Here is a 27239-nt window from a genome sequence, read left to right as displayed (position 1 = left end):
AAACTGCCCTATCCTCAAAATAGTCTTATGGGTAACACATATTAACATTTCCAGAACACAGTAATATATGTTGGGAAATGCTGGTCTCAGGAAGTTTTAGGAGGGTTTATCTCTCTAAACTCTATAAAGTTAGAAGGTAAAATAAAGCCTTTTCAAAGATTTCAGTTCTAGAAAAATATGTCTCCCATGTACTCCTCTTCAGGAAGCTATTAGAGGACATGTTCCTCTAAAACAAAGGGTTAACCTAAGACAAAAGAAGTTACAGATCTAGGAAGCAGAGGATTACACTCGGGAAAGAAGGAATTTCCAGGAGAGTGGAGAAGATCAAGCTGAAGATGGCAACCATTATCAGAATAAAGGCCACCAATCCAGACAGGAGCACCCCAGGTATGTTCAGGAAGATAAAATTGTTGAAATTTTTGATCCAACATCTGAGGAGCAAAGTTGAAATATTTTTAAAAAGCTAGAGAAACACATTGATTAACTCCAAAACAGAGAGAGACAGAGCATATTGAACTCACAAAAATTCAGACACAAGTTTTAAGTAGGTATGTTCAGAGAGAAGGATTGGCAGTGATGACCCCATTCTTCACCCTCTCTGCACCCGTGTCCTTTGCCCTGTGACGTCGTAGTTAAGAGTACCCTTACTTGCCTCTGATCTTGGGCTCAATCATGTGACTGGCTTTGGCCATTAGGAGGTTAGCAGAGGCTTTAAATGGGCTTTGTCTCTGGTTCCTCTACCATCTCCATGAGAACAGACCACAGGTAGCCTGTTGGGGGTGAAGGACATGTGGAGCAGCCTAGCAGCATCCAGCCTAGATCACCCAGGGCAGGTCACTTCCCACACACCAGGGGAACTTAGTCTAGATCTATAGAGCCACTTGACCAAGTTCATCGAAACCCTGAAATTGAGAGAGAAATCAGGATTTTTAATTTATGCCATTGGGGTGCTGTGGCTGTTCATTATGTAGTATCGAGTGACCAGAGATAAGTCATGCAAGAGAGATGGGATGAGGAAGGTGGAGGTAGAGGCCAGAAAAAGAGCTAAAAACCTTATCTTCTACAGTAAAATGTCTATTGTTAGAAAAAAAAAGTGGGGAGGAGTCTATACTAATGCCTAAAACTTAAAAATAAAACAGAAGAAGAGGAAGGAGAAGAAAAAGAGGCAGAAGAGGAAGAGAAGGAAGGAATGTGAGCATATAATTTAAAGAAAATTGTTTAAAGTACTGGTGGAGGAAAAATTAGGGAAAAGAGGGGAAGAGACTGAGAGTTTTCTTAACAAGGTTTAATACCACTCAGCTGGAGATCCAAGATGGCGGGCTAGAGGAGGCTGCATTCCTTGTTGCTCTGTGACCTGGGATTCAAGCAGTGGGAATACTGTTTCTCTGTGAGTTATTGGAGGACACTGGACAGCAGCTATCAAGCAGTAATCCCAGTTGCTGTGCCTTACCTGGCATCCAGGTGAGACCCCCAGCCACCGCTCCTGTGTAGGCCCCCATCTACCAGTGTGGGGCTCCCCAGGGTCACCTCTATATATACAGTTACCTGCACCTGGGGACATTGGACAGGGTCTGGAGACAACCATCAACCACCACTGCTCACCACAGAGCTGCATCTCTGAACACATTGGCCGGCCCAACCTGACACCCCATCTCTGCAAGCAGCTGCCTCCATCTTGAGACACCTTTGTTGCCATCTTTAGTTGGAGCAACTCCCAGCTTGGGACACCAGCTGGGGTCTAGAAGCAATATCAAGGTACCTGTAGTCCCCAAACTTCCCCCTCCTTCCCCATCTCCCCCTCACTAACCTGACACAGTGCTTGCAGCTATGTGGCCAGTCTGTAGCTCACAAAGACTGGTCCTGACCTGCCTGATACAAAACATCAGGTGGCAGAATGCAGCCCACAAGACCTTCAGGGAGAGGACAGAATGGTTCCTGATTGGGAAGTAGAAAGGGAGGGGGTTAATGAGATAGCGTTTAGAGGCTAAAGTAGAGGCCAGGAATTGTGAGGTCTACAGGCAGTATAAGGAGATAAGATCAGGTACCCACATCACATGAGCAGGCCTCAAATGAGATCCTTGGGGTGCAGTCTCACAATGGGGACTAGCAAGTGCTATACCCCACCTCCAGGAGTTCTGCCCCCAAAACTAACCCTCCCGCCCTAATAACTTTCACCATTCTGAGGGTGGAGATACCAGCAAACAACAGACAACCCCACCTATTTGATGAGAAGGGCAGCAGGAAAGGTACTGAACTCCAATAGAAACAGTTCTTTAATTTTCCCTTGAGATTTTTTTCTTTTTTCTTTTCTTTGTATCTCTTCTCCTGCCCTCACATCCCCAATAGTTGTGAAACCAAGTACTTTTCATGGATTAGGCTACTGAGGAATGGGATATCTGAATAGCATATTACAGTTGTGTTGAACATTCTTTTATCTCCTATTTTTACATTTTTTATTTTGTTAAGTTTTTATATCTGTTTGTTTCTTTGTTGTACTCTACAGTCTTCCCACTTGTCTCCCCAAAATCACTCTCTCTCTTTTCTCCTATTACTCACCAACTTCTTTTGATACTTCTTTCACAATTCCTAATATCTAATCCAAGAGAGAACCCACCCCCCAAGTTTTCTTTGTCTACCATCAGATACTATAGACCCTTTTGCAAACCTACTGTTTAAATTACAGATAATAAGTGAACTCACCATTTCTATATATCGTGACAAAACTATAAACATCTTACTAGGACCTATTTGGTTGACGGCTGTATATTGTTTGTATTGGGATATGTTAATATTATTGCTCTCCTCCTTAAAGGAGAGGTATTGAAACCCCACAGAGACATGATAAGCCTATAGGGTAAAATTTTTAATGCCTCAGATCTGCAATGCTAGACGGGAGACACAAACAACATGAAAAAACAAGGGAACAAAGTGACCCAAACAAATCAAGATACTACATTATTAGAATTCATGGCCAGCACGGCAGGAAAAATGTCAGAGAAGGAGTTCAGGATGTACATAATTAAAATGCTCTGTGAATTAAAGGATGATACAAGAGAACAAATACAGACACCCCCCCAAAAAAATCATTTTGATAAAGAGCTACCTAAGAAAATAAAGGAAGCAAAGGATTACTTCAATAGGAGATTAGAGACTCTGAAAAGAAAAAAAAAACAGAAAACTTTAAAATGGAGGAAACAATAAACCAAATAAAAAATGCAATAGAAAGCATAACCAACAGACTGGACCACTCGGAAGACAGAACCTCAGACAATGAAGACAAAATATATAAACTTGAAAATAAAGTTGACCACATAGTGAAGATGCTAAGAAAACATGAGCAGAACATTCAGGAATTATGGAGTAATATGAAAAGACAAAATTTAAGAATTATTGGGATAGAGGAAGGCATAGAGTTACAAACCAAATGAATGAACAATCTATTTAATGAAATAATATCAGAAAAATTTCCAAACATGAAGAATGCATTGGAAAATCAAATACCAGAGGCTTACAGGATGCCAAATGTACAAAATCACAACAGATCCACACCAAAACACATTATAATGAAAAAGCCTAACATACAGAATAATAAGAGGTTATTAAAAGCCACAAGAGAAAGGAATCAGATCACATAAAGGGAGAAACCAATGAGGATCTCTGCAGATTTCTCAGCCCAGACCCTCAAAGCTAGAAGATCCTGGAACAACATATACGAAGTTCTGAAAGAAAATAGATGCCATCCAAGAATCTAATATCCAGCAAAATTAAGCTTTAGATTTAATGAAAAAATAAAATCCTTCCATGATAAACAAAACTTAAAATAATTTACAACTAGAAAGCAAATATGTCATGAGGAGGAAACAAAAAAAACAATAAAAATCAGCAAAGGAAGGTATTACACTAAAGGATAAACCAATCAAAAGAGAAACAAAGTCAAGTTAAAAAACAAAAATGACGGGGAATACAAATCATGTCTCAATAATAACCCTGAATGTTAACAGCCTAAAATCATTATTCAAAAGACATAGACTGTTAGATTGGATTAAAAAAAAAGACTCAACAATATGCTCCCTTCAAGAGACTCATCTCATAGGAAGAGACATCCACAGACCGAAGGTAAAAGGTTGGGTAAAAACATACCACTCACATGGACTATGGAAACAATCAGGGATTTTCATCCTTGTATCAAATAGACTTCAAGTCAAAGTTAATGAAAATGGATAAAGAATGATATTTCAGATTATTTATCATTCTTTATCCATTTTCATTAACTTTGACTTGAAGTCTACTTTATTTGATATAAGGAGACATATATCAACAAGACATAACAGTTATAAATATGTATGGCCCCAAAAATGGAGCATCTGTATTCATCAAACAAACTCTTTTCAAGTTCAAGAGTCAAATAGACCACAACACACTAATACTGGGTGACTTTCACTACTAGATAGATCTTCCAAACAAAAGCTGAAAAAATAAACTATAGAACTCAGTAATACAATCAATAACTTAGACTTAACTGACATATATAGATTATTCCATTCCTTCAATGAGAGAATACATTTTCTTCTCAGTAGCACATGGATCCTTCTCTAAAATAGACCATATACTATGCCACAAAGCAACTCTTAGCAAATATAAAAAAGTAGAAATACTACCCTGCATTCTATCAGATCATAATGGAATGAAATTAGAAATCAATGATAAAATAAGTAATAAAATCCACTCCTACACCTGGAGACTAAATTTTATGCTATTTGAATGGACAATGGATTACAGAAGACATTAAAGAGGAGGTTAAAAATTCTTACAGGTAAATGAGAATACTGATACAACATATCAAAATCTCTGGGACATTATGAAGGTGGTACTAAGAGGAAAGTTCATTGCATGGAGTTCATTCCTTAAAAGAAGAAAAGGTCAACAAATAAATGACCTAACACCACATCTCAAAGCCCTAGAAAAAGAACAAAAAAAATCAATACCAATAGCAGTAGAAGACAGGAAATAATTAAAATCAGAACTGAAATCAATGAAACTGAAACAAAAGAAACATTTTTAAAAATTGACAAGACAAAAAGTTGGTTCTTTAAAAAAATAAATAAAGTTGATAAATCCTTAGCCATGCTAACAAAAACAGGGAGAGAGAAAACTCAAATTACTAACATCCATGATGAAAAAGTAAATATCAGGACAGACATTATAGAAATAGAAAAGATAATTAGAAATTATTTTGAAACTTTGTAGTTCAACAAAATCCAAAATATTGAAGCCATCAACAAATTTCTAGAGTCATATGATTTGCCTAAATGGAATCAAGATGATATATACAAATTAAACAGATCAATTTCAACCAAAGAAATAGAAGACACCATCAGAAGCCTACCAAGCAAGAAAAGCCCAGGACCAGATGTATACAGAGCTGAGTTCAACAAGACCTTCCAAGAAGAACTAATACCACTCCTCAAATTATTCCATGAAATAGAAAAAGAAGAAACAATTCCAAACTCATTCTATGAAGCCAATATCACCCTGATTCCAAAACCAGACAAAGACACATGAAAGAAAGAAAACTTCAGACCAGTATCACCAATGAACATAGATGCTAAAATTCTCGCAAAACAAATACAAAAACATATCAAAAAGATAGTGCACCACGATCGTGTGGGGCTCATCCCAGGGATGCAAGGTTGGTTCAACATATGGAAATCAATACATGTAATTCATCATGTCAATAGACTTAAACATAAGAATCAGAAGATCATCTCAATAGATGCACAAAAAAAAAAAAAAAAAAAAAACGTTAGACAAAATACAGCACCCCTTCCTGTTGAAAACACTAGAAAAACTAGGGATGATAAGAGGAACATATATCAACATTATAAAAATTATCTATGTTAAGCCTCAGGCCAACATCATTCTAAATGGAGAAAAACTGAAAGCATTCCCTCTGAAAACTAGAACAAAACAGGGATGCCCTCTTTCACCACTTCTATTTAACATAGTTCTTGAAACAGTGACCAGAGCAATTAGACAGATGAAAGAAAGTAAAGTGATATGGATAGGAATAGAAGAACTCAAATTAGCACTATTTGCTGACAATATAATTCTATACATAGAAGATGCAAAAAATTCCACCAGAAAACTTCTAGAATGAATAAGTGAATTCAGCAAAGTACCAGAATACAAAATCAACACCCATAAATCAAAGGCATTTCTGTATATCAGTGACAAATCCTCTGAAAGGGAAACAAGGAAAACTATTTCATTTACAATAGCCTCAAAAAAGAATAAAATACTTGGGAATCAACTTAACAAAAGAAGTGAAACACCTGTACAATGAAAACTACAGAATGCTAAAGAAAGAAATTAAAGAAGACCTTACTTGTTCTTGGATAGGCAGAATTAAGATTGTCAAAATGACCATACTACCAAAAGCACTGTACAGATTGAATACCATCGCAATCAAAATAGAAATAGAAAAAACCATCATGAATTTCATCTGGAAAAATAAGAGACCCAGAAGGGCCAAAGCAATTCTTAGCAAGAAGAGAGAAGTAGGAGACATCACTATACTAGACCTTGAACTATATTCAGAGCTACAGTAACAAAAACAGCATTGTATTGGCAATGGTACAGAATTGAGGACACAGGGACAAACTCACATAATAACAGTTATCTTATAGTAGACAAAGGTGCCAAAAACATATATTGGAGAAAAGATAGCCTGTTCAACAAATGGTGCTGGAAAAACTGGAAATCCACATGCAGCAAAATAAAATTAATCTCCTATCTCTTACCATGCACAAAACTCAACTCAAAATGGGTCAAGAATCTAGAAATTAAACCAGAGACCCTACGCCTAATAGAAAAAAAAATGTAGGTGCAAATCTTCATCATGTTGGATTAGGCCCCGACTACCTTAACAAGACTCCTATAGCACAAGAAATAAAATCAAGAATCAACAAATGAGATGGTTTCAAACTCAAAAGCTTCCTCTCAGCAAAAGAAACAATCGGTGAGGTGAATAGAATGCCTATAGAATGGGATCAAATTTTTACCACACTCACATCAGATAGAGCACTAATCTCTAGAATATATAAATAACTCAAAAATCTTAACACCAAGAAAACAAATAACCCAAACAATAAATGGGCCAAGGAACTGAACAAACACTTCTCAGAAGATGATATACAATCAATTAACAAATATATGAAAAAAAATGTTCAACATCTTTAGCAATTAGAGAAATGCAAATCAAAACTACTCTAAGATTTCATCTTACTCTAGTCAGAATGGCAGCTATTAAGAATACAAACAATAATAAGTGTTGGCGAGGATGTGGGGAAAAGGGCACACTCTTACATTGCTGGTGGGACTGCAAATCATATTGGTGCAACCAATATGGAAAGCAATATGGAGATTCCTTGGAAAACTTGGAATGGAACTAGCTTTTGACCTAGCTAACCAAAGGATTTAAAAATAGCATACTTCAGGGACACAGCCACATCAATGTTTATAGCAGAAAAATTCACAATAGCTAAATTGTGGAACCAACCCAGATGCCCTTCAGTAGATGAAAGGATAAAGAAACTGTGGTATACAAATACACAATGGAATATTACTCAGCATTACAAGAGAATAAAATCATGGCATCTGCAGATAAATGAACAGTGTTGGAGAATATTATGCTAAGTGAAGTAAATCAATCCCAAAAAGCCAAAGGACAAATATTTTCTCTGACATGTGGATGCTGATATATAATGGGGGTTGGGGGGAGCATGGGAGGAATAGAGGAACTTCAGACAGGGCAAAGGGAAGAGAGGGGAGGAAAGGGGGCATGGAGATAGGAAGGATGGTGGAATGAGATGGATATCATTACCCTAAGTACATGTATGAAGAAATAAATGTGACTGCATTTTGTATACAATCAGATACATGAAAAATTGCGTTCCATATGTGTACTATGAATTGAAATGCTTTCTGCTGTCATTTATAACAAATTAGAATAAATAAAATTCTTTAAAAAAGGTAATTGATATCAATACCTATTATTACTTTCCTTGAATATTTTATCAATAATACCATGTATAGGTCTGAATCTGTATCACTGGAGCAGGGGAAGAGGGCTTGCCTGGCTTGTATGAGGTACTGGGTTTGATCCTTAGCACTGAATAAAAATTAAAAAACAAACAAAAAAAGAATATATTATAGCCAGGCCAAGGGTGCACACCTATAATCCCAACAGCTCAGAAGGCTGAGGCAGGAGGATCCCAAGTTCAAAGCCAGCCACAGCAAAAGTGAGGCACTAAGCAACTCGGTGAGATCCTGTCTCTAAATAAAATACAAAATAGGGCTGAGCATGTGGCTCAGTGATTGAGTACCCCTGAGTTCAAATCTTAGTATCACCTACCCCCCCAAAAACAAATATATTATAGATAAAACATAGGCCCCTGACCTCCTCCTTTGCGGTTCCATTTGTCTCCCACATCCCTCATAAGCACCATTCTCATCTAGATGTTTCTGTTAGGCATGTTTTAATGCTCTTTCATATTAATATATTGCTTTACTCTGAGGAATATACTCAATATATCTGAATTGTATGCAAAAAGAAGTGGTTAAATGGTAAAATTTATATATATATTTTAACAATAAAAGCAGGGAAAAAATACCAACTTAAATGGATTCTATGTTTTGCTTTTTATGAAAACTTTCACATTCAACCTTCTCAGGCTGAAGTATTCTTTCTTTAGTACACTTCGTATACTTGCTACAGATGACCTCACCGACAATCCTTTATGGTCATAGGTGTACGTGTCTTTAACTCTTGAATGAGGAGTCACGGGTCCCCCAAAATCCAAACATCTCTTTTTGATATCTTAAACTAGTGAGAAGTGTGTGTGCTCAATTTCTGTGGAAGGGAGGTTGAAACTAAGGAGAAGGTTGAAACTAAGGAAAGGAAGACTCTAAGACTAAACACAGGATTCTCAACATGGGGACAATGGAAGTCACACAGGGTGATAGTAAAAGGAGGAGGAGAAACACGTTTGACTGAGCCTGTGGATGAGTGAGGAGGAGGATGGTGACCCTGGAGATAAGCTGGAAACATAGGAAGAATCAGCAAGAAGGATGAGTCCAGCCATCCTCAAAGAGGAAGAACTGTAGGGACAATTTTAATGGCACTCGAAGAGGAAATTCAGAGAGCACAGTACATGGGTTGAGAGGATTTGGTTAAATTAAGATCTACTGAAAACTTTTTAAGTTTTGGTAAAATAGCTTCAGTGTTAGAAATAGCTCCATGAGAGTTGACCCCCAAGAGGCTCTCTTAGATATCTGTTGATGTCTTGTGATGAGAAGATCTTCAGGAACATGGTCACCATCAGAAGCTACAGTATTTATCAAGGGCTTGTTTTATCTCATTGATTCGGGAACAACACTGTGCATTCTATAATAAAATTTCCCTCAAATTATGAATGAAGACAGCCAGGCTCAGTGTGCTTAAGTGGCATTCCCAGCCCCCACCTTCCCCTGCCACTTTGCCCCTAATGCCAGCCGACTTGCTAGAACCAGCCACCATGCCAGGACATTTTAGAATAACATGCTAGAACCACCAGGTCCCCAGGGTCATCAGAACAGCTCTCTGTCTAACACTACTGACTGACATGGCCTTCCCAGTGACTCACTACCCCCTGCCACTCACTCCAGACCCAGAAGTTCCCCCCAAACCATTCTGCCACTTGAGAGTCACAGGGGTCCTGTCTTCTCTGACACTGCAGATAGGAGTTAATGATAAAACATGTTAAAATGCATGAAATAATAGACAAACTAGGGGGAGAAATACAGTAAGAAGGGGCCTAGGGAGAGAGAAATGAAGGCCTTTGTTTAGGAGGCAGAATACTCCCTGTGATGTCCTCAGAGTCAACCTCAGTCTTCTGGTCAACATACCTACTTTCAACCTGGGCCCAGATGTTATGATGGAAGAGGAGGAAGACATGGAAAACAAGAACTTTATTAGGAAAACACAAAACCATGCTAACTCTACAACACAGGCTGGGGAATCAATTAAAATTCTGGGTGCATAGGGTTCTTAACTAGAGGGATTCTTGAGGTTGGAGCCTGTGGCCTCCAACCAAATGTCTTCTCTTTAGCGCCAGCAGGATGAGACCTTCTTGGCCTTCTCACGGCGCTTTCTCCCTGGCAGGGAGGACACCACTCTCTTCCTGAGCCAGTGAAAGAAGCGCCGGAAATTCACACAGGAAGTGCCTTCCTTGTCTGAAGGCAGGTCCCCCTCCTCTGACTGCTCTGATGACCCTAGGGAGCTCTTTGCTGTGCCAGGCTCCTGGCTTTCCATCTGCCAAGACAAAGAGGAGGAGTTAGAGACATTCAGGGTCAGCTGCAATGGGGCCAATATTACTCATTTATGGATTTCCAATTTACTTTTTTACCAAAATGAGCCAACTGTCAATGCAAAGTTTCAGGACTCACACTAAAGCCACACACAGGCACACACACTGGTCTGTACAGTGCTTCTCTGCTTCTCTCTCTCTCTCTCTCTCTCTCTCTCTCTCTCTCTCTCTCTCAGTGCTCCCTGGCATTTCCCCAACACCTCTTCCCTGACCCCTTTCCTGGCTGTGGACCTTCTCCCATTGCTCAACTGCTCAGACACTGGGGTCCTCCTCTGCTTCACAGCAGGTACAAGGACTCCATGCTGTCCCACCTGGCACCCCCACTGGGCCTGTCCCTTCCTCTGCAGGGGGGCAGCTCTGTGCTCACCTCAACAATTTCATCCTCCTCAAGCCCAGGAGGCATTTCTGGGCTCTGCTTGGTGTCTCCATTTTCTGCTGGTTGATACTTGGGCAAGTCCTGACAAGCCTCCTGCTCTTCAGGACTGACCTGATCCATATGGGAAGAGACACTGCTGGATGGCTGGACATTCTCCTCCTCCTGAGGAGACTCAGGGGGTACAGAGTCGTCTACATCCTCCTCCCGATGAGGATCGGCGAACAGAGAGTCGTCATCTTCCTCATCCTTGTCTAGACATACAGCAATAACTCTCAAGAAATAAATCAGTTCCAAGACGCTCTGGCATCTTGTCTCCTCTTGCCAATTGTACATACTCTCCTCATCATCTTCCTCCCATTCAGCCCATTTCATTTGTGAGTAGTCGAAGAGGCTGCACACATCGCCATTCATGGGCTCATCCATGTCTTCTTCACCAGGCTCCTCTGGCTTCTCCTGAATTTCATTTCTTCTCCCCATGGGTCCCGTTACACCGTTGGTTCCCCATGGCCCTTCGTCAGGAGGGAGGGAGGGAGGATCCTCAGAGGTCACATCTTCACAGGGTGTGATACCCTCACTGGCAACATTGTCCTCGGCGGGGAAATAGCCTATAGACAGGCTCTGGTAAGATTTGGATTCCGAAATACAGTGCTCCATGTCAGGGCAGCTGCTGCCAGATGATGAGTCGTCCATAGGGACCAAGGGCTCAAAAGCCCAGTCTCCCTGGACTCTGGAAATTTCAAAAGAAAAATATTAATTCATGATAGGGGGAAGTGACTCATGTACTTTTCCAAATGATGCCCATTCCTTCATCCATTCCCAGCTATCCCACTCAGGCAGAAGTGCATCCTGTATTTGCACTCTCCAGTCAAGGGCCCAAGAGCAGTTCTTTCTCTTGGAAAACTCATTTTATTGAGTAATGACCCTCTGCCCTGAGCATCTCCACCTGATACCTCTCATGCTTTGTCTTATCACTACAGTTGAAAGAACTGCCTGCCATAAAAGAGAGTTGTATAAATTTGAAAGCTACAGGAAAGTCAAAGATGTAAAGAAATACCCATATCCCACCATCCAAGGGGAATGACAATCCTCAGGGAAAGAGTTTGGTGCATTCCTTTATAGTCTTATTTCCCTCTTATCTACATACATGTATGGATTGTACTCGTGTGCACATATGTGGATGTCACATCAAAGAAACTGAGATTATTAAATTTTGTGGTACACCCTACAGGAAACAAATATATGGCTATTCTGTGATCCTTCAGCACTTTCTCATTAACTCTCTTTGGTGATCACCTGTTAACAATCATCAACATAGGTGATCAATGAACCTTAGATAATTAAGACCATTAACAATGGTCTTATTAATGATATTAAACCCCCTTATCCACACATTTTTGTCTTCCTTTACATAGTCCTATAGGTAGGATCATTGACTCAAAAATTACAAATATTATAAAATTATGATAATTGATATTAAATTAATTTCTAGAAAGAATACATCTAATTAAATGCCCATCCTGACATCATCGGATGGTATCTTTAGTCCAGCATTTCCCGTGATGCTTCAGCAAGTCATTGGGGAAGAGAAAACAAACATTGGCTTCCCCTTGAGATATCTCTCTCTCTATCTATCTATCTATCTGTCTCTCTGTCTATCTCTATTTCTATCTTCTGTTCTCGCACACACACATTCATGTACCTGTAGACTCTGTCAAAACTGGCTCTAGTGACTTCTTGCGAAAAACAGATGCTGCCAACTCCTGAGGCAGACCCAGGCTACCTGAAGTCCTTCAGGTACTGAATCCAGTAACTGAGAAGTTCAAAGGTCAGAATCCTTTGTTCTGAGAACCTTGGCTGCCATGGCAACAGAGGAACACAGGAGAGTCACAAGTGTGGAAGGACAAATGGGGATAGAATACCACAGGACACATCCCCTTGCTTTAGTCATTTGTTTCTTTCATTGTGACCAAAGTATATGACAAGAACAATTGACAGCCAGGAAAGTATTTTGTAACCTCACATTGCAGAAGTCATAGATCACTGGCTCCCTTGCTCTGGGTCCTTAGTGCACCAGCCCATCATGGGGGGAGGGCCCAGTGGAGGAAATGTATCAACAGATGGGGGTCAGAAAACTGAGACAGGAAAGGGCCACAGGAAGAACACCTCCAGGACCAACTCACTATGGCTCACCTCCTCCAAGCATGTCCTACCACCTACCATTTCTAACCACAAAGTTCATTCAAACTAGGATAAATTCATTAGGTTTCAGTTGTCACTAACTGCTCATCTGGGGTCTCCATCACAGCTTCACTTTACCTACAACTTCATGCATTGGTCTCTCAGGGGCGCCTACAGGGACTTTGATCCAGCAACATTTTGCCTGGCTTCCAGGTCTTTCTTTGAAATCTTGGTGGAAATTTCATGGCCCCTTATGTATTTGTCAAAAAAAAAAAGAGAGAGACATGGGTTTAAGAACACCTGAGGAAAATACACATGTGTGGCACACACACACACACACATGCACACACACATACACACACTTTACGGAATAGTAATCAAAGCTAAGAAATAGCTATTGGACCTAAAAGAACGTCAACTCATTGGGCTCTGTCAACTTCATAAGAGCTTTCCCAAATATTTGTCTCTATTTCCATTCAATAAGATAGTATTTACAGTGTGCATAACTGTTCCATTTTTTACTATTGACTGGACTTAAATATCTAGTTTCTCTTCTCAAAGTTTGTAGAAGTTCTCTCTTCCAGAGTTTTGATGGCATGATGCAATGAATAGGCAGAGCTGGGGTTGGCAAGAAACACCTACTATTCAATAGATGCAGCCTGGAAAATGTCCCAGGCTGCCCCAGCTGCCATGAGTGACCATGGCCTCCCTGAGTATATGCAGGGTCTTGTGCTCATGACCACATGCCCCCTTTCTGGGTGTTAGCTCCTTTTAGGCTCAAAGAAGCCTATGAGCTAAGTCTCATTGGTTGCCTGCTTCACAGAAGAACATGAAACATGCGCAGTCAGGTAACTGGCTCACATTCCCAAGTCATAACCCCAGGCACCTGGATTCAGAGGCAGTCTGCCTTCAGAGCCCCAACCCCTTAATCTCCACTCACCCTCATCTCTAGGGACCTGAGCACCCACTTCCTCCTGGAAGACTGTGGGAGAACTGACTCAGTCCACAGGCAAACCCATAGGCTGTTCCTCTGTAGAAACTCCCCTGTGCAGAACGTGATGCTCCATGGGACAAGCAATAGGAATAGGCGTTCCATAGAGCTGGCCCTGAACAACGGGGTCCACATCTGGAGTAGGGGGGAAGGGAAGTCGTGAAATAAGTATTAAGCTTCCTCTTTGACATAAGGAGATCTGAAATGCTCTGCTTTGGCTTTTGATGAAAACTTTAAGCCTGCCTTCCAGAGCACTGTGTCCTTGAAGAGAATTCACCACGACCTCTCCTTCTGTGCAGGGGAAGTGGAGCTGTACATTGTACTGTCACCCATGAAATGGAGCTTTTTGACCAGAATATAGACCCTTGAGAAGGAAAGAACGATTTCCACCCTAGACCACTGAAGTTGAGTGATCCTGAAGCCAAGGAACCTTCAAAAGGAGACAACCAAGGGAAGGGAGAGGAGAGGGGAACAGGAAAGGAGGTAGAATGAGTCAGACATAAGGTTTTACATTCATATAGGAATACACCCCAGTGAAGCTCACATCATGTACAACCACTCGAATGAGACCCTAAGTTATCCTCCATGTATGGATAATATGTCAAAATACACTCTCCTCTCATGTACACCTAAAAAAGCAAATTAAAAAAAAAACAATCCTTTTAATAACTGTTACCTGGGCAGCTGGACACCGACATGCCAAACGATGAAGGTGAAGTGCTTCACACACGTGAGCAAGATTGAACTCTGTGACCCACAGACCCAAATAAGGACAGCCCCAGGACACTCGGAAGGAAACATCAGAGTAAATCTTTGCAATCTCAAATTGCAAATCCCTCCTATGCCTGTTCCCTAGAGAATTGAAGAGTTATGTCTCCACAGAAACCTGGACATGAATGTTAAATGAAGTGTTACTCATAAATGCCCCAAAGTGGAATCAACCCAAATGTCCATCAGTGGATGAAAGGGTGAACAATATATAGGAGATCTATACAATAAAACATTACTCAATCATGAAAAGGAATGGAGTACTGAATCATGACACAACCTCTGTGAACCTGGAAAACAGGATCTCAGTGAAAGAAGCCAGTCACAAGAGATCACATATCTGCTTCCTGTAATAGGAAACATTCAGAATATGCAAATGTAGAGAGAAAGAAAGAGGATGAGGAGCTTCTGGGGAAATGCAGATCCCCTCTAATGTGTCCAAAGGTTCTTTCTAGGGTGATGAAAATGTTCTAGAGTTACACCGGGGTGATGGTTTCACAACCATGTGAATATAGAAGAAACCACTTAGCTGTACAGTACAGACCTTGGTATGTGAAGTGCATGTAAGTAACGCTACTTAAGAGGGAAAAATAAAACCCAGCTCTTGGAAATAAAAAAAACAACACAGCGAGAATCTAAAAAAAAAAAAAAAAAAAATTGCACTTTTGTTTACTTTTACCATTTCTCTGAAATGCATTTTTGTGTTGCTCTGTGCTGACAAAAGAGAACACGCACACACACTTTTGTCCCCATTTGAAATGTGCAACTCAGCTAGTGAATATCCCAGACACTCACACCCTTTCCTACCCCAGAAAAAAACAATGCTGATTCTTTGTAGTTTAATATGTTTCTTAATTTATTTACATTGTTTTTCTAAAGCATCAGAGAAATAGCAATGACACACATCCCCCTTCTTGGCCATGCTGAGGAGTGCAGTCACTTCCAAATGAAAACTGACCTTTTACCTCTCCTAACAGATTAGGGGACTTGGGGTCCTTCTTCACAATACCTCCAGTGTTCCTTATTTTCTAGGGCCTTAATCAGACTTGCTGGCCTAGCTCTTTTAGATGACAGTTTCTTTTTCTAAAATGGCATCAACTGCCTTCTCATGAAGCAAGATTATAACAAATCTTCTTCAGGTATCAAAAATGATAATATGTTGTGGATCTATGCTTCAGATGTAAAGTCAGTAATGAGAGTGACATTAAGAGATGGGACACTTTGGGAAATCCATTTGACTCAATGTGTCTTGGAACCTGAATACCTACAGGAAGTTTCTCATTTATTAGTTAAGCTAATATAATGGTTGATTTAATGTGTCAACTCGATGGACTATCAGGTTTCCAGATATTTTTTGGTTAAGCATCATCCTGGGTGTGTCAGTGAGGATGTTTCTGGATGGGATTAATATTTGTTCCACTAAGCCAGGTAGGGTGGTACAAGCCTGGAATCCCAGTGGATTGGGAGGCTGAGGAAGGAGGATTGTGATTTAAAAGCCAGCCTTGGCATCTTAGCAAGGCCCTAAGCTTCTCAGTGAGACTATCTCTAAATAAAACAGGAAAAAGGCTGGAGGTGTTGCTCATAGTGTAGTGCCTCTGGGTTCAATACCCAGTACCTGAACAAACAAACAAACAAAGAAGTTTGTCCCAGTCGACCCAGTAAAGCAGTTCGGCTGCCCCAGTGTGTGGGCCTCTTCCAAATCCATTCGAGGTCTGCATAAAACAAAAGACTGCTCTGCCCAACTGTCTTGGAGCTTGGTCATCAGTTCTCCCTGCCTCTGGACTTGGACTGGACTTGTCCCATCAGCCCTCCTGCTTCTCCAGCCTTCAGACTCAGACTAGAACACTACTGTTGTCACTCCTGGGTCTCCAGCTGGCAGATGGCTGCTCCTGGACTTCTCAGACTCCATAACACCATGAGCCAATATCTTGTACAATTTCTCTCTTTATATGTAGAATCTTCTATATTGTTTCATATTCGTTATTATTTTTCTTGGTAAGAGGGATCGAACCCAGCAGTGATCAACATCTAAGCCACATCCCTAGACAGTTTTTTTAAAAAAATATATTTTATTTAGAGACAGTCGTCTTGCTGAGTTACTTAGGAGGGCCTTGCTAAGTAGCTGAGCTGGCCCTGCCTCAGCCTCCTGAGCCACTGGGATCACAGGCAGGCACCAAAACACACAGGCTACAATCTCCTACTCATTCTCTTTTTCTAGAGATTCCAGATCACATACTAGACTCCTTCCTTCCTTCTTTCCTTCCTTCCTTCCTTCCTTCCTTCCTTCCTTCCTTTCTTCCTTCTTACTTTTCTGCCTTTTTTCCTTCCTTTCCAGTGCCAAGGATCAAACCTAGAACCTTGTACACACTAAACAGCTCTCTATCACTAACTTACACTCACAGCCCATTTATTTTATTTTATTTTATTCTATTTTATTTTATTATTTTATTTTATTTTATTTTATTTTATTTATTTATTTTATTTTATATTTTATTTTATTTTATTTTATTTTATTTTATTTTATGACAGGGTCTTTTTATGTTGCTCAGGCTGACTTTGAACTTCTAATCCTTCTGCTTCAGTCACCAGAGTAGTTGGGATTACAGGACACATCACAGCACCTAGCTTCCATTTTTTTTTTAAATTATAATGTAATTTAAAAGTATAAAAAGAGGCATTCTGAACGTGTGATAGGATGCACAGAATGCTCAACAAAGCCTCTGTGGATTCTTGCCCATATGCATCACCTTACTGCAGTTATGGTAAAGTGACAGACAACTCCAACTGTGGGACATGTGACAAAATATCTCATTATTGTCAGGTCATGAAAGGTAAGGGAAGACTGAGTTCTCGTCACACACTGCAGGCCCCTCGTGGGAAAGTACATTTAAATATGACTTCTGGGTCCACGAGGAGACCTGGAAGTGGATCCGGTCGTCGCGAGGCTGGGTCCGCTGACATTCAGGGATGTGGCCATAGAATTCTCCCAGGAGGAGTGGAAGTTCCTGGTCCCTGCTCAGAGGGCTTTGTACAGGGACGTGATGCTGGAGACCTACAGGAACCTGGTCTTTCTGGGAATATGTCCTTCAGACCTGAGTGTCCTCTCCTGGTTGGAGCAAGGGAGGAAGCTCTGGACTGTGAATGGCCCAGAGGAAATATCCAGGCCTCCAAATGAGTGGGCATTTGTGGAGGGTGTGAAAGGAGGTCCTTGCTGAGTTACTGCTGGGCTTGAACATGGATCATCCACCCTCAATCTGACTAGCCCTTGGGATTACCAGCATACACCACATTATTAGTGTGTTTCTAAATGTGTCTCTCATTGGGCAAGTAAGACACACAGAATGCACCTTTTTCTATAAAGCAAAAATAAAAATAGAGTAAGTTTTGAGACAGAGTCTTGCTAAGTTGTTGAGGCTGGCCTTGAACTTGGAATGCTCCTCTCTCAGCTTCCTGTGTTGCTGGGATTTCATGCACATGCCACAGCACCCGGCAGGACTTTGTATTTTTTATGCAGACAAAGCAGAGCCTGGATAAAAAGGAGAACCATGGAGCCACCGGACCATATCATGAGCACGGAAAAGACAACCTCAGGAAATACAAACAATGCTGCATATAATGAATTTGGTTTTTGTCACAACCTGCAGAAGTACAGTACCCAAAATCTATGTCAGGTTTTTGCTACTCCATATGCTAAGCACATAGAGAGGAAAAATGAATTCACCACAATGTACAGGATCCAGCAGAGGGAAATGGAGAAGCCAATGTACTTTGTGGCTTTTCCTTTGAGATCCTTCTAACAGGAGTTCATAGGATTGATCATGATGTTCTGGAAGATGCTCAAAAGGCTCTACTCTACCTAACAGTACTATCTGTACCTTCAATAAATCTGTACTGTCCTGTTAAAAATAAATAAATAAATAAATAAGACTTCTGGATGAGATTAATATTTGCTCCACTAAGCCAGGTAGGGTGGTGCAAACCTGGAATCTCAATGGCTTGGGAGGCTGAGGCAGGAGGATTGTGATTTCGAAGCCAGCCTTGGCATCTTAGCAAGGCCCTAATCATCTCCGTGAGACTGTCTCTAAATAAAACATGAAAAAAGCTGGGCGTGTTGCTCACTGGAGAAGTGCCTCTGGGTTCAACACCCAGTACCTAAACAAAGAAAGAAAGAATAGGAAAAGGACCTTAGTGGAAGAACTGGGGCAGCTCCAGGGCTCTCTCTGTGCTAGTCAATGGTACAGCACCAAAGTTCCCACCATGGTCTGCTCACTGTGGTAGCCGTGTAAGATGTCACCCTTGGAGCAGTGGGCTGAGGGACATATGGATGCCCTTCAGTATGCTTGCACCTTCTCTGGAAGTGTACACTGAGGCCAAGATGAAAAGGTCAAAGACAAACACATTAAAGTAGGAAAAAGGATAAAACAACCAACCATGTGTTACAACGAAGTTTGTCAGGCCTTGACAGTTTGCCATATTCGATTCATTACTTACTAGGCTGTCTTTAAACTTATGATCCTCCTGCCTCAGCCTCTGGAGCTGCTGGGATTATAGGCATGAATCCCCAGCTAAGTGGAAGTCACAGGGGTCCTGCTGCCTCTGACACTGCAGATAGGAGTTAATGGTAAAAGAGGTTAAAATGCATAAAATAATTGATAAATAGAGGTAAATACAGTAAGAAGGGGCCTAGGGAGAGAGAAATGAAGGCCTTTGTTTAGGAGGCAGAATACTCCCTGTGATGTCCTCAGAGTCAACCTCAGTCTTCTGGTCAACATACCTACTTTCAACCTGGGCCCAGATGTTATGACGGAAGAGGAGGAAGACATGGAAAACAAGAACTTTATTAGGAAAACACAAAACTATGCTAACGTTACAACATGGGCTCAGGAATCAATTAAAATACTGGGTGCATAGGGTTCCTAACTAGAGGGATCCTTGAGGTAGGATTCTGTGGCCTCCAACCAAATGTCTTCTCTTTAGTGCCAGCAGGATGGGACTTTCTTGGCCTTCTCATGGCGCTTTCTCCCTGGTAGGGAGGACACTACTCTCTTCCTGAGCCAGTGGAAGAAGCCCCGGAAATTCAGGCAGGAGGTGCTTTCTTTGTCTGAAGGCATGTCCCACTCCTCTGACTGCTCTGCTGAACCTGGGGAGCTCTCTGCAGTGCCAGGCTCCTGGCTTTCCATCTGCCAAGGCAAAGAGGAGGAGTTAGAGACATTCAGGGTCAGCAGCAATGGGGCCAATATTACTCATTTATGGACTTCTAATTTATGTTTTTACCTAAGTAAGCCAACTGTCAATGCAAAGTTTCAGGACTCATTCACATTAAAGCCAAACACAGGGACACACACATTTTCAGAGGTCATAGGTAACTGGCTCCCTTGCTCTGGGTCCTCAGTGCAGTAGTACATCATGGGGGGAGGGCCCAGTGGAGGAAATATATCAATAGATGGGGGTCAGAAAACTGAGACAAGAAAGGGTCACAGGAGGAACTGGACCAACTCCCAGTGACTCACCTCCTCCAAGCATGTCCCACCACCTACCATTACTAACCAGTCAGTTCACTCAAACTAGGATGAATTCATTGGGTTTTAACTCTCACAATCTACTTCTCTGACCTCCGAATATTCTGGCATTAATAAAAACTTATGCTGGACACCTCACATCCAAAATACCAATACTCCTCAAATTATTTCATGAAATAGAAAAAGAGGGAACACTTCCAAACTCATTCTATGAGGCCAATATCATCCTGATTCCAAAACCAGGCAAAGACACATTAAAGAAAGAAAACTTCAGACCAATACCTCTAATGAACATAGATGCAATAATTCTCAATAAAATTCTGGCAAATCAAATACAAAAACATATCAAAAAGATAGTACACCGTAATCAAATGGGGTTCATCCCAGGGATGCAAGTTTGGTTCAACATATGGAAATCAATAAATGTAATTCATCACATCGATAGACTTAAACATAAGAATCAGATGATCATCTCAATAGATGCAGAAAAAGCATTCGAGAAAATACAGCACCGCTTCATGCTTAAAACACTAGAAAAACTAGGAATAACAGGAATATATCTCAACATTGTAAAAGCTACCTATGCTAAGCCCTGGCCAACATCATTCTAAATGGAGAAAAATTGAAAACATTCCTTCTAAAAACTGAAACAAGACAGGGATGCCCTCTTTCACTACATCTATTCAACATAGTTCTTGAAACACTAGCAAGTACAATTAGACGAAAGAAAGTAAAGGGATATGGATAGGAAAAGAAGAACTCAAATTAGCACTCTTTGCCAATGATATGATTCTATACATAGAAGATGCAAAAAAAAAAATCCACTTCTAGAACAAATAAATAAATTCAGCAAAGTAGCAGGATATAAATTCCACACCCATAAATCAAATGCATTTCTGAATATCAGTGACAAATCCTCTGAAAGAGAAACGAGGGAAACTACCCCATTTACAATAGCCTCAAAAAAAAAAAAAATACTAAGGAATCAACAAAAGAAGTGAAAGACCTGCACAATGAAAACTACAGAACACTAAAGAAAGAAATTAAAGAAGAACTTAGAAGATGGGAAGATCTCTCTTGTTCTTGGATAGGCAGAATTAATATTGTCTAAGTGATCATACTACCAAAAGCACTACACAGATTTAATGCAATTCCTATCAAAATACTAATGATATTCCTCATAGAAATAGAAAAAACAGTCATGAAATTCATCTGGAAAAATAAGAGACCCAGAATAGCTAAAGCAATCCTTAGCAGGAAGAGTGAAACAGGTGGCATCACTATACCAGACCTGAAACTATACTACAGAGCTATAGTAACAAAACCAGCATGGTATTGGCACTAAAATAGACTTGGAGACCAATGATATAGAATAGAGGACATAGAAACAAACTCACATAATTACAGATACCTTATATTAAACAAAGGTGCCAAAAACATATATTGGAGAAAAGATAGCATCATCAACAAATGGTGCTGGGAAAACTGGAAATCCACATGCAGCAAAATGAAATTAGTATCTGTCTCTCATCATGCACGAAACTCAACTCAAAGTGGAGCAAGGGCCTATAAATTAGATCAGAGACCCTACACCTAATAGAAGAATATGTATGCCCAAATCTACATCATTTTGGATTAGGCTCTGACTTCCTTAATAAGACTCCTATATCTCAAGAATTAAAATCAAGTACCAATAAATGGGATGAAAAGCTTCTTCTCAGCAAAAGAAAAAATAAGTGAAGTGAATAGAGCCTACAGAATGGCAGCAAATTTTTACCACAAACACATCAGATAGAGCACTAATCTCTAGGATACATAAAGAACTCAAAAAATCTTAACACCAAGAAAACAAATAATCCAATCAATAAATGGGCCAAGGAACTGAATAAACACTTCTCAGGAGAAGATATACAATCGATCAAATATATGAAAAAATGTTCAACATCTCTAGCAATTAGAGAAATGCAAATCAAAACTACTCTAAGATTTCACCTCACTCTAGTCAGAATGGCAATTATTAAGAATACAAGCAACAGTAAATGTTGGCCAGGATGTAGGGGGAAAAGGCACACTCATATACTGCTGGTGGGACTGCAAAATGGTGCAACCAATATGAAAAGCAGAATGGAGATTCCTTAGAAAACTTGGAATGGAACCACCATTTGACCCAGCTGTCCCACTCCTTGGTCTATACCCAAAGGACTTAAAAACAGCATACTACAGGGACACAGCCACATCAGTGTTTATTGCAGTACAATTCACAATAGCTAAATCGTGGAACCAACCTAGATGTCCTTCTATAGATGAATGGATAAAAAAATTGTGGTATATATACACAATGGAATATTACTCAACATTAAAAGAGAATAAAATCATGGCATTTTCAGGTAAATGGATGGAGTTGGAGAATATAATGCTAAGTGAATAAGCCAATCCACCCCCCCCCAAAAAAAAAAACAACAAAGGCTGAATGTTTTCTCTGAAAGATGGATTCTGATCCATAATAGAGGTGTGGGGGGAAGCATGGGAGGAATGGAATAACTTTGGATAGGGCAAAGGGGAGAGAGGGGAGGGAAGGGGGCATGGAGGTAGGAAGAATGATGCAATGGATATCATTACCCTAAGCACATGTATAAAGACAAGAATGGTGTGACTCTACTTTATGTACAATCAGAGACATGAAAAATTATGTTCCATTTGTGTACTACAAACTGAAATGCATTCTGTAGTCATGTATAACACTTTAGAACAAATAAATAAATTGATTAATTAAAAAAATAAATACCACTCAACTCTTTCTTTTATATGGGTATTAATATGTTAACAAAAGTTCATTAACAATAAGCTTTAAAAATAAGAACCAAGATTAAAACTTCCAAAGAAAATTTGGAAATAAAGTCCAATAAATTATAAAGAAAATTAAGACTGAAACACTAAGAGATTAAAAATACAAAAGATTAGACCTGTTGGATACATCTATGAAGTTTGACATCCTGTTAATTAGATTTTTGAAAAAGAAAGCAGAGGAACTGAGATTATGAAAGAAATAGTGGAAGTATATTTTTCAGAGGTGACTGGCATGATATTCAAGACTGAAAAATGTCCTGGACTTTAATAGCCATGCCTTCCTACTTTATGATTTTAAAAGACTTAAAGTAAACATTCAAAATCCTAAAAGAAAGAAAATAGTTTCTCTACCAAGAATGAGAAGAAGATTGAAAGTAAATTGCTTATCAACACCATGAGAAGTTAGAAAATTATTATGAGATATCTTCAAATTTCTAAGGAAACATGATTTTCAATAAAGACAAATCAGTAATCAAATGTAATGTAAATAAATTCATGCTCCAACATAAAATTGTTGGGATATTATGTCCCAAAGTGATGTCCTTAAGAATATCTTAATCAGAGAAGAGTTACAAGATGCTATTATTGGTGGAACAATAAATAAATATGCAAATATAAGTGTAAAGAATAGAGGAGAAAAGAGAGGATATTAAAATTGGGGGAATAAGAAAGCAAAGGTAAGAATGTGGGTGACGATATGGATGAGATGAATCCGCACCATCATAGCCCAACATCAAAATACAAGGTCCGCATTTTTAAAAAATATTATATACTTCAGTATAAGCATATTATTTATAGCTACCAATAGAAATAGCTTTAAAAGTTCTAAGTTAATGCCTCTAGGAAAAGGAACTTCATAGCACAAAATATGGAACAGGGTACAATTATTTTTTTTCATTTATAAGCCCTCTAAACATTTTACTATTTGAATGACATGCATATATTACTCCAATAAAGGAATTGATTTTAAATAATTAAGTTCCAAAAATCATGGTTACTTTCTTCTCTGTGCCTACTACAAATGCATCTGTACTTACAATGGGGCCACAACCTAATACACCTACTATAAGTTGAAAATATCATAGGTCAAGAATGCATCTTAAACCCCTAGCTGACCCTCCTCTCTTAGCAACACAGTACACTGTAGGGTACCTATCATTTATTCTAGTTATTGCACGGCTGATTGGAATCTTCAGCTCACCGCAGCTGCCAACACTGTGAGAGAATATTTTTTTGCATTTCTCTAGCCCCCAAAAGAGATCAAAATTCAAAATCTGAAGTATGTTTATCCTGAAGGTGTATCAGTTTTGCACCATCATAAAGTTTAAAAAAAATTAAGTCAAATTAATGTAAGCTGAGGACCTTCCATACTTAGGTGCGATCAAAAGTCAGCCGACAAATCCAAAATTGAGAGGGATATGTCCTTAACCCAAGCCTCTTCCTCCCACCACCCTCCAATCCCAACCAGGTTCTGGCTAGGGTAGGACTCAGATTCCTGGGAGAGATCAGCCAAAAGAGATAAATGAAGAAGAAACCAACAGCAAGTGAGCAAATTCTTTAGCAAATGCAATGACCTAAAACATCCTCACACTATGCCAACACAAACAACAAAATATTTTTTCTTTTAAATAACAAGAGACTCCTTGCAGCTTGAAGACTGATTTTACATTACCCCTACCTGTATTCTGTACCTTTATTTCTTAAAAAAAAAAAAAAAAAAAAAAAAAACACCATAAAGTCCATAATTGACATCAAAAGAAGTTCACACTGTAAGTTTAAAAATGTGGTCCTATGTTTTAAATTTCCTTTTTAGTTTGTGAATGTTCCACGTGAACTTAAAATAGATGTGCAATCAGCAGTTGTTAGATGCAATTTCCTATATATGTCAAGTAGGTCATCTTTATTAATCATGCTTTTCAAATCCTTTCTGTCATGATTGGGCCACTCAGATGACTTGAGACTGAGGAAAGAATTATTTCTGGCTCATCTTTACTCCTAGAAGGCAACTATTGGTGGTCTCAACCCAATTAATGAATACTTTCACCTTAACAAACCCTACACTCCAATTTTTTGTTTCTCTAACCAGAAACGCTGTTAAAAGTTCTTTACTCCTCATCTACCAGCAATGCCAAGAATCAGCAATACCCCCCAAGAGAGAAACAGCCCCACATGACAATCTTACCTCTGGGATTTCTATTTTATGCCTGGATCTTGGCTAGTAATTTTTCACTACCTTATTGGTTTTCCAACGGTTTCCACATTTGTCTTCCTTTTGTAGATGTCCACAGATAGAGAATTGATCCAAATGATTTCATGAACCATTACTGGAAATAGAAGTTCTTCAGGGGAGATGATCATTACTTCCTTTTTTACTATTTCATATTATCTGTAGCTTTTGCAATAGGAATGTATTGCTTTTTAAAAACAAAAATCCTTTTTAATCAGTTAAAAAAGACCTGTCTTATTTACTAAAGATACTTTAATAAAAGAGAATTTACGAAAATTCCTAAAGTCAGAGCCCCGGGCCAAGTCCCCATTGCCAGGAGACCTACACGTCCATCCTCACCCCCACTACATCCTGATCTCCTGATGTCCTTAGAAGGCCCAGACCAAAGACCAGACTAGGAGTAAAGGCCAAGAAACCCATCCAGACCGAGTTCCAGATGCCATTCTTGAACTGGGTGGCCCTGAAACCCAGCCAGATTACAGGCACCACACTCACAGAGCTCAACCATGAGAAAGTGTTTCAGGAGCTGAACATGAGTGACTTCAGGGAACAGTTCAAGACCAAGTCCCAAGGCCCCAGTCTGGACCTCAGTGTTCTCAAGGGCAAGACAGCCCACAAAGCACCCAGTAGCAACACTCATTGAAGCCAACAGGACCAAAAACCTGACTATCACTCTGTGCAAGGGCAGCCTGGGACCACACCTGCCAGGCCACTGAAATTTAGGACCTGCAGGCTCTCCGCCTGGACTTGGAGCTTTTGACCCACTTCCTGCCCACAGAATATGAGCACAGACAACCCGGTTGCCTGCTTTGAGCCAGAGCATCATCCCATGGAGAAGCTATCTAAAGAAGACTGCTTCATGCTGCACTTCAACCGCATGCTGTCCCACCAGAGAGCATGGCCATACTCACCTTCCTGTGTCACCTCCCGGATATGTCCCAGCTGCTCATGCCACAACTGAATGCCATCATTGCAGCCTCAATGTCCATCAAGTCTCTGACAAACTGCCAGATCCTGGATGTCGTCCTGGCCTTGGACAACTACATGTACAGAAGCAAGCATGAAGCAGCTTACAATGTCTGGCTCCAGCGTCTGGATGTGCTGTTGGAGATGAAGTCCACTGACCTCAAGCAGACGCTGCTGAACTACCTGGTGAAGGTCATGGCTGAGAAGTACCCAGAGCTCACAGGCGTCCACAGTGACTTGCACTTCCTGAACAAGAAAGGCTCAGTGTCCTTGGAAAGCTTGGGGGGGCGGGGATGTGTGCTTCCTGCAGTCAGGCCTGGAGTTGACCCAGCAGGAGTTTGTATGGCAGGATGACCACCTGGTGCTCAAGTTGCTCCTAGGGGCGAACTCTCCCACCACAGACAAGTTGCTGGCAGACAGCAAGACTGCTCAGGAGGCCTGTGAGTCTGTGATGGAGTACTTCCCAGAAAACCCCAAGACCACACCCCCCACCCGCCATGTTCTTTTCCCCCTTTAGCTGTTTCACCAAGGCCTACAAGAAAGCTAAGCAAGAGGTGGAACCATAGAAGAAAGAAGCAGCTGCTCAGGAGGACATGTGGACACCTCGGGCAGGGGGAGTCCCTGTACCCAAGTCTCCACCCAAGGCCTGGAGACAACAGATAGACCTCACCTCTGAGCTGAAACGGAAGCAATGGAAAGAATCACTCATCTATGTGAGTGACCATGATGAGGTCACTGTAGACATGATTACAGATCTGTGGGACCAGTCCTACATCCGTACAGACACAGACATTGGCACCTTCCAGGACACCCCACTGCAGGTCACCTCAGACCTCTCACTGTAGCCTATTTCCATAGGTAGATTCTGCAGGGGATGAGGCACAAGGAAGGTGGTGCTCTGGGCAGCCCCTCCTCCTCCCATCAGCCTCCTCCTGCAGCAGAGGGCAGAGTCCGGGTTTCA

The 27239-nt window shown here is 40.4% G+C and overlaps 1 protein-coding gene and 1 pseudogene across 1 annotated transcript; one reads left to right on the top strand and one right to left on the bottom strand.

Annotated features, from left to right (window-relative positions):
- Positions 1-10144: 10144 nt before the first annotated feature.
- Positions 10145-13906, bottom strand: LOC124076644 (uncharacterized protein C12orf71 homolog). The gene is made up of 4 exons (XM_046420699.1): positions 13901-13906; positions 12563-12636; positions 10774-11509; positions 10145-10351 (listed from the first exon to the last, which is right to left on the bottom strand). Exons 1-4 carry the CDS (start codon positions 13904-13906, stop codon positions 10145-10147), a joined length of 1023 nt encoding a protein of 340 aa, XP_046276655.1.
- Positions 13907-18264: 4358 nt separating this feature from the next.
- LOC124076643 (formin-like protein 1) lies at positions 18265-27123 on the top strand (annotated as a pseudogene).
- The last annotated feature ends 116 nt before the right edge of the window (positions 27124-27239 follow it).

Source organism: Marmota monax, unplaced genomic scaffold (genome assembly GCF_021218885.2).
Source record: "Marmota monax isolate L192 unplaced genomic scaffold, Marmota_monax_Labrador192_F-V1.1 WCK01_AAM20220418_F8-fsc00251, whole genome shotgun sequence".
Classification (NCBI taxonomy): domain Eukaryota; kingdom Metazoa; phylum Chordata; class Mammalia; order Rodentia; family Sciuridae; genus Marmota; species Marmota monax.
The sequence above is the reverse complement of the archived record's forward strand: the minus strand, read 5'-3'. Positions and strand labels throughout refer to the sequence as shown.